This window comes from Carassius auratus, unplaced genomic scaffold, assembly GCF_003368295.1.
Source record: "Carassius auratus strain Wakin unplaced genomic scaffold, ASM336829v1 scaf_tig00024403, whole genome shotgun sequence".
NCBI lineage: Eukaryota > Metazoa > Chordata > Actinopteri > Cypriniformes > Cyprinidae > Carassius > Carassius auratus.
Window position 1 is genome coordinate 50204 of NW_020525340.1, and position 11485 is coordinate 61688.

Genomic DNA, 11485 nt, shown 5'->3' on the forward strand with positions numbered 1-11485 from the left:
GATTATTCAATCAATGCATTAAATAAAATATGCACATTATAGGAATTACATTAAAAAGAGTGTCTGCCTTCTTGCTCTTGCACTCCTAAAAAAAAAGAAAAAAAAAAAACCTGAGAGCGAAAAGCTGTGAAACCGTATTTATTTTCCATTTTGCTGTATAGCAGTTCCCTGGAATTTCTCCTTAAAAAAATCCTATGCATGTAATTGTAAACTTCCTATATAGCTAGTAACTATCCTAAAATCTATTAATTATGAAATTTCCCCATCTGAAAACAAAAAACAAAAATCATTTCAGCTGCACTGAAGATGCACAAACTGCATTTCTACTGTAAACATATCAGAATGTTCTGGAAAGACATTCTGCATTTCAATTTAAACGTGTTTTTAAAAGAAAGAATAGGATTGTCTTACTATATATATGTGTGTGTGTATGTGTTATGCTTCTATATAATGCATATAGGGAATATGGGATTTTGGTATCATGAGCTTCACTTAAAATCTCTAAATGTGTTTTGTGTCACGTAAGCAAGAACTAAATTATTAGTGCTAGACCAGATCTGAATACTAATACAAGTTATATTTGCTCATGTTATAAGACATGGAAAATGATTACAATGTGACATACACGTATTATTATACTGTATCCGTGATGTTGTGTCCCCACAATAAATCTGAAAATATCACAAACTGCTGATGCATGTCAGTTTCTCTAGTAATTTTCTTTCTTTTTGAAAATATAATGGTCCCATTGAGGTCTAGAACAGACTGCAGGCAAATGTAAAGGATATGGCGTGTCTTATTGATATGGTCAATATTAACCAATGTAGATCATATTTATCAATTAAGTCTCAGCTTTTAGCTAAGATAAGGCTTTGGGCTCTGTAGGATACATTTAGTCGTGGTTGTAATGTGAATTTTGAGTGAACTGTGAATGAGATCCAGTGAGGGGTCAGGGTTTGTGTCTAGTGTGTGGATGATAGCAGATCAGGATTATGACTGTGGGATGTTCATGCTCTGCTGGTGTTCGGTGCACAGCGGGCATTCGGTTGACGCTGCGCATCGTTCGCAGTGCAGGCCATGTTGGCATGGCAATGTGACTGATCCCATCTCATCGCAAGATACACAACATAATCTCTGCTTCCTGAACACAGCCTGAAAGAAGAGAGAAGAGCGATTCAATGCAATCCAACATGCCTTATTATTAATCTAACTGGGTTCTACTGGTACATCAATTTACTAGGTGAACCTCAAAGAAATGTCAAGGTCATATTTTACCAAAATAGAAAAGGGAAAATAGAAAGAAATTGCATTTTTATTAGCAAATGAACCCTATTTTTTTTTTTTAGAATGTAATATTTTCATTACAATGAAGCACATTTCCCCTCTTTCATTAAAAATAATTTACATTTAATCTTAAGCAATTATTTCATTTTAAAGCACAATTTTAAGTAAATATGATAATTTGATAAATTAATTATACTCAAGTTATATATTTTTATACATTTATTTCTTATTTGAAAATAAATTTAAATTTGACCACCCACTATAATTTTTTTTAAATTTAATTACGAATATTTTAAAGCACAATTGTTTTTATATATAAGAAATTGTAATTATATAAATATTATATTTAATATAAATTGTAATATTGTGGGTAACACTTGCATTAGTTATCATTAATGCATTAACTAATATTAACTAATGGGACTTTATTGGAATGTTACCATATAATGCAATATAATTAGGGCTGGTAAGCGATTAAAATGTGTAATCTAATTAATTACATGATGTGGTGATTAATTAATCAAATTAATTGCACATCAAATATGTTGAAATTACTCCCAAAAGATAATTTAAAGTCATTGTTGTGTAAAGCATCAAACAGCCATTACAAAAAGTAGGTTCAGCAAGAAATACTTTGTTTGATAAAATTAATTACATATAGGCTACTCTTTTGGATCATGCGAGTAAATGATGACAAGATTTTCATTTTTGGTTGTGTGATGTATACCTTTAATAATTTATTTTGTTAATTTTATTATGATTACTATGAAAATATGAAATTATTTCTTTAATGAAATGATACTTTAAATAAAACTAAAACTGCCAATAGGTTATGGTAAATGTCTTAATGATTAAGTCGTGGAGTCATTTATACATTCACTTGATTCATTCAGATGGCTGATTCATTCAGGAGTGAAGTAAATGGTTCTTTATGAATGGTTCATTGAATCATTAGGCTTGTTTGACTTGAAGCGGATCATCACCATCAGACTGATCGGTGTGTGACATCAAAGAACCGCAAGAGCAGACGACTCCGTGGTTTTGAATCGTTCTTGCGGTACTTTGATGTCATACATTGATCGGTCTGTGCAGCGCCACTTCAAAGCCAACACATATGCCAATGGTTCAACGTGCCAAATTGTTCACCAGATTCGTTCAAAATGTGGATTAAGAAATTAAATGCCGCTGTGGGCTGCTCGGAGAATAACAGTTCAGCTTTGTCTTTATCTTCTGGTTGGCAAAATTTAGCAAAACAGACAGCATTGTGTCTAAAATAACACCGTAACTTCTTAATGAACTGTTGTATAAGATGAGTATCACATTTGCGGTAGTGTGATATTGCACTTAGCCTACTTCTCGTGTGATATTTTTTTACTATGTGATGTAAACATGAGACACAATCTCAAAACAGGTGTTTTGCCCCATATCCTGAATTTTAGGGACAATTTCTAGGCTCCATCCCACGGTAAGTTATTGCCCTACCTTATATTATTCATCAATCGACGGTATGAAATGGCAGATGATCCACATAGGTCCGAGGCGGGGCAAGTGCGTTAAATGCATTAATAATTTTAACGTGTTATTTTTCTCTATAATTAATCTAATCGAGGTGTTAAATTACCAGCCCTAAATATAATACTATAATGCTTTTATATTAAATATTATAAATAATTAGCATGAAAGTTTCAATCTCTTAATGATATAAATATCAATTATAATTTTACTTCATTTGATTTTTGAATGAAATAGAAACCAGATATTTCATGACAGTTTGATCGGGAGATTTATCAGTTGTGTGTGCGTTACCTGTTCTACAGTGCGCAAGCAGGAGCAGACCTGTGCCTGCAGGCTGCAGATGGAGCTCAGTGGAAGTCTGTGCAGTAACTGTAGCTGGTGAAGCTGGAGATGTGGGTTTTCTGCGTGCCGTAGGCTCTCTAGTGCCTCCTCCAGGAAAGCGGCTTGCTGTTGCGCCTCCACTTCAGCCCGCCGCGCACGCTCCGCCTCCACACCCAGCTGCCCTGCCAAGAGACGAGTGTCCTCTGCGTCTGCTTTTAAAACCGCCAATGACTGCAGCAGGTAATAGAAAACATACAGTCAAAACACTAACCATACTACAGCTCAACAAATCATATGATTGAATTTATTAGTAACTATATGTTATGAGTGAATTCTGTCCTAGGGAATTTACAATTGAAATAACAAATAGAAATTTTAAGTTTCATTTCTCCTGACCCTGAGCAGACACATATTTAGATGACCTTTACATGAGATGTGTTCCAAAACATAATGCAATACAATATCAAGAAATAGTGCTGACGAAAAAATAACAAAATAATGATAATACAAATATTATATATATATAGTAAAAGTGTGAAATGTGTTTCTGGATGTACACAGTTTCTCACTGCTTTCACATAAACACACGCGCAAACACAGATGGAGTCTGACCTGAGTCATCTGTCTCCAGCTGTGGTCCCAGTGTTTCAGCACCCTGTGTGCCTCCTCCACTTCCTGTTTAAGACGTGACGCCTCAGTGTACATGCTCCCTGTGGAAAGCAGGGCAGGAGGGGTACCTGGCGAACTTTGGCCTGTCGGAAAATGTTCCCAAATACTGCTGCTCATGCCATTTAAGCCTACAAAAACAAAAAGCTATCAAGTTTGACTGGATCTGCCACACAATCGACCCAGTTCATTACAGCAAAAACAAAACTGCTTTGCATTGAAAAGACAACTGGTAATTGCACTTGTAAACAGGAATGTTGACCTAGATATGTCACAGAAGCTATAAACTCATTCTGATAGAGGCTACATAACAGAGTGGAAAGTGGAAAGAAATATTACACACTATTTGCCAACGCAAACACTCATTTGGTGCTAAAATACAGCTGTCATTAAAATTAATGACAATAACACAAACCTAAAGAACCATGGGAGGTCCCCAAAAAGCTACTCTCTGATTGGCTGGGTTGTGGCAACTGTGCAGAGAGGAATGGAGAGTGGTGGGCTCTGATTGGTGGAGAAGGTGAGGGCGATCTGAAAGGGGAGGAGCCACTGAGGGAACCAGGGATGTTCACAGGTGCTGAACTCTGTAACTGACTGCCTCCTGAGGAAAACGATCACAAAAACAGAACGGAAGACAAAATTTGACATTTAATGTCAATGCTGAATTTTATGACACTACAGTTTACAGATTTTTTTTTTTTTTTTTATATGACTTTAAACTCGTCACCAACCTAACATGAGACCCATGCTGGGTAAAGCAGAACTCTCTAGACTCTTCTCAAGAGCCGAGACTCCAAAGTCATTCAGGTCTAGATCATCCAATGCAGACTCTAGTCAAAAAAAGAAACAGACGCCGTTTTAAAAAATACAGAAATCTTATGTCATTCTATTTAACAGTGAAGCTCAATTATGTCGATTTTTACACAATTATAAACAAATGAATAATAAATAATAGTAATTTTATAATAACATATATAGGGCCAGATTTACTCTCAGCTTGTGCTGGTGTCAGGATTTACTAAAGACATGCAGTGGGAAATAAGCGCTGAAACGGTGTGATTATTTTTATAGTCATTTTTTTGTGACTTTCCTTATTGAATATACATTTGTAGGAGTTTCCCTTTCGATTTGTAAATTTAGGGGAGGAGAGTAATTAAATGAATCCTGCAACGCGGTTTACTAAGATTTGCACTCGTCAGTCCACTGGTATTTATGGCATTATTTAAAGCTGTCAGTAATTTGCGATGCTCTTGGTAGATTGTGCTGGTCATTATGGAAATGAGATGTTGCACCTGTGTTCTTTAAATGTGCACCTTGTCAGTAAATCACATTTCCCTCCCATTGGTGCTACATAAATGTAGAATGTGTAAATGCTGTGTACAGTGTATAATGTGTAGTGCTAACTGTATGTCTAATAGTTCACTGTGTGTACTGACTATATGCATGTGCATATTGCACATTTTCACCTATGGAAGTATGTATGGTTATATGTTAATTGTTTCTGCAATTTCTGGAGCATGCTCCCAAGAATTTCATTCACAAAGGCACGTGCTGTGGTGATGACTTGACTTGAATGAAATTGTGCTCTACTGATAATTTGACCTGTTAGGTAAATGTGGCCCAAAACAACAATGGGATGAACTATTTCCACTCACCCACTACAGACTCCACCGTGTCACTTGTAGGGTAGAAGGGAAGTGCGTTGGCGTTCATGCCTGAAGACAGGCCGGGGGGTGCAGGGCTGGGTGGGGTGGCTGCCAGACTGGAAGGTATGCTGGAGGACATACTGAGAGGACTGCCAACGGGCAGAAACACCAACAAATCCTGAAAAAACACACAACAGGGAACAGTGCAAAAGGTGCTTGGACTACTTGTGATTTTCATCCGTGTCTGTCTTGAATCAGTAGCTTCAGTACCTGTTTGCTGTGCATGGATGAAAAGTCTCTGCTGCGCTGCTCCATTGAAAAACTTCTATACCTGGCCTGTATAAAAAATATGTGTTATTTTCATTTTATGGATATTTTTGGGGCATATGTTCATTTGTATGTCAGCTATCAATCTTTGGTCCAGGAATCCAAGTTTTACTTTATAAAGAGATTCACTAATGTTTAAAAAGTTTGGGGTCATTTGATTTGTTTTTAATTAATTAATACTCAGCAAGGATGCATTAAACTGATCAAAATGACACTAAAATAGTTAGTGTTGCAGACGATTGCAAATAAAAGCTGTTCATTTGAACTTTTTGAAAAAAAAAAAAACTAAGTCTCCACAAAAATATTGAACAGAACAACATTGAACGTTTTTTTTTTAGCATCAAATCTGCATATTAAAATGATTTCTGAGGGATTGTGTGACACTGAAGACTGGAGTATTGCTTCTCCAAATTCAGCTTTGACATTACAGGAATAAATTACCTTTTTAAATATATTTAAATAGAAAATTGTTATAATGTTTCACAATATTATTATTTTTGCAGCATTTGAACTAAACTGCATGTTAATGCTATCCAATTAAATATTTTTGAGTCGAGAGAAAAAAAACGTATCTTTATAGACTTAAAGATTATTACCGTATTTTTCGGACTATAAGTCGCACCTGAGTATAAGTCGCATCAGTCCAAAAATACGTCATGATGAGGAAAAAAACATATATAAGTAGCACTGGACTATAAGTCACATTTATTTAGAACCAATCACAAAGAGAAAACATTACCGTCTCCAGCCGCGAGAGGGCGCTCTATGTTTTCAGTGTAGACTACAGGAGCACTGAGCATCATAGAGCGCCCTCTCGTGGCTGGAGACGGTAATGTTTTCTATTGGTTTATTTCTCTTGGTTCATTTCTTTGGGTTCGTCAAATTAATTTTGATAAATAAGTCGCACCTGACTATAAGTTCCAGGACCAGCCAAACTATGAAAAAAAAGTGTGACTAATAGTCTGGAAAATATGGTAATTTGTATGACTTTTTCCTAGCCTGGAATTATAAAATTCCCAGGTTTTGTATGAAAATTATCTCAAAAACACTTACCACCACCTTTCAATAAATGCATTAATAAAGTGTTATTGCTATACCTGGTCTTCCCTCTCAAACCCAGGGGCTTTCCCATAACCCCCCTCTCCTCCAGGACTGGCATCAAGACTGGAGGACTCCTCAAACAGAACCCTTCCCAGCAGCCCTTCCTCTGTGCTGACATTTGGCCCACTCTGATTGAAGTCTTCTAAGGAAGCGGAGCAGGAAGATTCAAAAGGAGGTGAACTGCATTGTGCGGCCAGCTGCTCATCACTGACAGTCCCTTCTGAGAAACAAAACAGAAAGCACACACAATCAGCACATTTACAATCAACTGGCCTCTACTGGATAAGTTACCATGAAAGATTGGAGAACATCCAATACAATGCAGTCTAAATAGCATCATCACATGATAACTTTGCATAACAAAATGTAAGCTTACTTTCTAAATGAGCGAAAGCACAGAACGGCCCTCTCGGACAGTTGCCACTCTGCTGAATGTCATTGCATTTGGTGGATTTGTAGATCTGCGGGGGAAAACGTTTATAATTAGATAAAATAAGAAAATATTAGTGGTGCTTGATTTTACAAAAGCGCACAAAAAATATCAGGATGTCTTCTAAGAGGGCTCAAGATCATTTAACCCTGAAAAACTTTCAGCTCCTAAAATATAAATGTAATTATTTTAATGTTGTTTTATTTTGCATTTTTTTTTAGAATCTAAGAGTCTATAATTTACCGATCCCTATACAGGATAAAGCTCAGTTTGCTTTTTTTCTGTATGTTTTATCCTTCGCCCGATGAAAATCTTATCATCAGGAGTAATGACACAGCTATGACTAACATTAACACCATTAAACAAACACCATCTAAAAAAAGAGACACTTACGCCAAAGGGCCGAAAAAATAGCAACCCTAATGAGCATCACAAGCACAACATGATCCAATAGTCGCTATTTTATCATATTACATCCAATTGCCATGCAAGAAAACAGATGCCCTTGTTCTTACAGTAAAAGCAGTCGGTTAGCATTAGACTGAGTGTGAAATACCTCCGGGTGGAACTGCTGTTCTGTCCGCGTGTGGCAGTACGGACAGCTTTCTCCGCTCTCACATTTACTCGGGTCCCCCCACTCATCACTGTGCTTCACCGAGGGACACGGCAGGGCTCTTCAGGAACAAAACACAGCACCATTTAAATCAGAGAACACGCAAAAATTATAGAAATATTAACCCTTTGCTAAATATTAAAGAGGCTGGGTTACTGAGGTTCTGCTGAGCAAACGTTTAGGCATCTGGAAATAAAGTCAAGTTCCAAAAAGAACTAAACATATTTCAGATGTATAAACTTAATATGATGTTTAAATCTCAATTTCATGACTGGTTTTGTGGTCCAGGGTAACGTACAGTGTGCAAGTTGTTTTGGTATGAACTGTTGTTGTATAAAAATGACCTGCATAAGATTAAACTTTTTCAGTTTGTGTTCTACTGAAAGAACACAAGTATTTGTTATACAGACCTGTATTTGTGTTTGTGAGGGCTCCGCCGGCGGTCTTTGCTGTTGTGATAGTAGGGACATGCATAGCCCTGACGGCACAACCGCGGAGGTTTTTTGCAAAGCTCAGTCTTGTAGTGAGAGAGCACGAAACTGTTGTCTGCATGAGGAGAAATGAGCACAGAACGGCATGAAGAATGACATATGAATGTAGTTTAGGTTCATTTTAATGTCATGTGGAGAGGCTGCTTTCACCTTGCCAGCGTGGATCTTCACTCAGGATCTTCTCTATGAGTGCAGTGCTGGCCACGACTCCTGACTGTCCTTCTCCAGATGTTCCCTCAACCGATCCACTAGAAGACTGGGCTTCTAACACCTGAACCTCTCTTAACAAGACATTCAAAATACAAGTGTCAGTCCCAAGGAAAAATATCCACAATGAACACCACTGTCCCAAATTTTGAGGTCAGTATGATTGCTTTTATTAAACGAATATATTTATGTAGCAAAGATGCAATACATTGATCAGTAAAGACATGAATAATGTTACAAAGTAAATAATTCGTTTTTTAGCATTTCATTCATCAAAGAATTCTAAAAAAAAAGCACAGTTTTTTACATAAGCATTTAGACACAAAACTGTTTTCTATTTGTTTTCTTGAGCAGTAAATCAGCATATTGTAAGGATTTCTGAAGGATCATGTAACACTGAAGACTGGAGTAATGATCCTGAAAATTCTGCTTTGCATCATATTTGAAAATATACTCAAATAGAAAACAGTTATTTTAAATCATTATAGTATGTCACAGTATTACTGTATTTTTGCTCAAATAAATGCAGCCTAGGTGAGCATTAGAGGTTCTTTCAAAAAACAATACAAAAATCTTATCTACTCTAAACTACTGAACATTGGTGAATTGTGATGATAAATGCAATTTAATAAATCATTTTAATTAAAAATGCATATTTTGTGTCCTAAAGAAAAGAAAGTATCTGTAAGTTTTAAAATGTCCTACCTGATGTCATAGACGGGGCTACGGAGATCATGGGAGCCGTGAGCAAAGGCACAGTGAGGGCCGTTCTTACTGCAGTGGCCCTTCCCATCAGTCTCGTGGATACAGGAACCAGTCTTAAAGTACCGCAGGTGATACCGCCTCTCTGTGTCCCCAGCCGTCCGGTGCAGAAATGGACACCTGGCGGTACATAAATACAGAAAGGCATTAGCATAAATTCAGACAATGTGACTTTAAACAGGAGTTTGTGCTGGCTCTTACTCATCTCCGTCGGGACAGATCCCCGTGCCCTCGTCATATTTAACACAGTACACATCAGGGCTGTAATTAAACGTTCCATCTCGTCTGCGAATCGGCCTCCGTCGTCTCTGGTTCAGGAAGTGCCAGTGGAAGCAGGTGAAGGGCCGGTGCTGAGTGCACTTGTGCTGCACAAATAAGGGACACTGCTCTGTCCTAAACTCTTTCAGATACCTGAACACAGATATATAGAAGGGAAGAGTGATGAAGAGTAAATGGGTTAGTTGCAAAACTAACAAAACAGGTGCCCAATCCGTCCTGCAAAGCTCAGCTTCAGCCCTGATCAATAAAATATTTGTCTTAGATCCTTATACAGCAATGAACGACTAGACAAAGGCAAATCCATTGATCAAAAAGTGTGGCACGCAGTTCCGTGGTGCTTCATGAGAGATCTTGGTAGATGTAACTTTCAAAATGACTTCACGATTACATTTTAGACTAATGAAGCACTGTGTAGTTTGTATTCTTTATTTTGTTTACTTGCCAGGATGCTCAAGTGCATCTTTCAAAACATCATATCAATGCAACACATACAAACAATCGCACTAGTAGGCCTCTAAAACAAAGCTCTTGATCCAGCTCATAACAACCATAAAAACTCATCAGAGGCGTGTAAAATTGCTGATGCATGAAATATATGTGATTTGCATGAGTGATCAGGTGGGTGTTAAGGTGTTTCGTTACGTACGTGTAGTGCTGGGGTTTCTCGGGCTGTGCGTGCAGCACGTTAGCGGGGGACGTCGTGCCGCCTGCCGAGGGTGAGGAGCAGGAGGAGGACGGTGAAGGTCCCAGGTTGGCCGCGGCACCCGAAGAACCGGCCTGAGATGGTGCTTTCGACATGATTTATCAAATTATGGCCATCAAACAATTTAATATTGGGAGAGCTGCAAAGTCCGCATTCTTTTTCGATATGCGCATGCGCCAGATCTGGCAAAGAGGAAATTCCGGGCCATTGTGATGACGTCGCAGTAGTGAGAGATTCGGTTCTTTTGAACAGTTCGATTCGGACGCCGCTCGGACCATTTCAGTTCAATGCTTGCACCACTTGTTACGTGGACTGATTCAACTGATTCATTAAAAAGAATCAAGTTAAAATAAAGACTCGTTCACTACATGAACCTTGCTACGTCATACGAGAGTGAAGTTAGAGATAACTAACAGAGCTAAATCCCCCATTTAAGAGCGAGATGTGCTTCAAATTCAAAGTCGCGCCTCTCAGATAAAGGTCTCCTAACCTGATAGTGATTTATTAATGATAAAAACTCCATAACACTTGAGGATGTTTGTCCGTGCCCTGCTTTTTAAATTTACACTTCATTATTTGAAAATATTCTTAAGAAGATTTTGTGTACAATGAAAGCAAGAACATCTGTCCTTTTGTATATTTGAGTTTACCTGCTCAATACATAATCATATTTGACCCTGGACAACAAAACCAGTCATAAGGGTCCATTTTTGAAATTGAGATTTATAGACCATATAATAAATAAGCTGATGTATGGTTTGTTAGGATAGGACAATATTTGGCTGAAATACTATTTGAAGATTTAGAGAAATTAAGTTTTGATATATTTATGCTAGGAAATTTACTAAATATTATCATGGAATATGATTTGTACTTAATATCCTAGTGATTTTTGACATAAAAGAAAAATCAATCATTTTGACCCATACAAAGTATTGTTGGCTATTGCTACAAATATACACCAGAGACGTAAGACTGGTTTTGTGATCCAAGGTCACATATAGTATTTGTTTAGAGACTAATAGTAGTGGAGACATTTTTATTTATTTATTATTATTTTAAGAGTAGTGGAGAATGGTGAATTTATTGATTTCATTCTATTTTTTCTTCCTTTATTGTGCTTATAAAACGGTTTAAATC

At 37.3% G+C, this 11485-nt stretch overlaps 1 protein-coding gene across 1 annotated transcript; it reads right to left on the minus strand.

Annotated features, from left to right (window-relative positions):
* Window positions 1–121: 121 nt before the first annotated feature.
* LOC113078144 (RING finger protein unkempt homolog) lies at window positions 122–10550 on the minus strand. The gene is made up of 15 exons (XM_026250463.1): window positions 10289–10550; window positions 9565–9774; window positions 9307–9483; window positions 8545–8675; window positions 8314–8449; window positions 7847–7964; window positions 7237–7321; window positions 6857–7080; window positions 5703–5768; window positions 5442–5610; window positions 4518–4616; window positions 4202–4387; window positions 3733–3917; window positions 3091–3351; window positions 122–1152 (listed from the first exon to the last, which is right to left on the minus strand). The coding sequence occupies exons 1-15, from the start codon at window positions 10438–10440 to the stop codon at window positions 991–993; spliced, it is 2361 nt and encodes a 786-aa protein (XP_026106248.1). The 5' UTR covers window positions 10441–10550; the 3' UTR covers window positions 122–990.
* Between the last annotated feature and the right edge of the window lie 935 nt (window positions 10551–11485).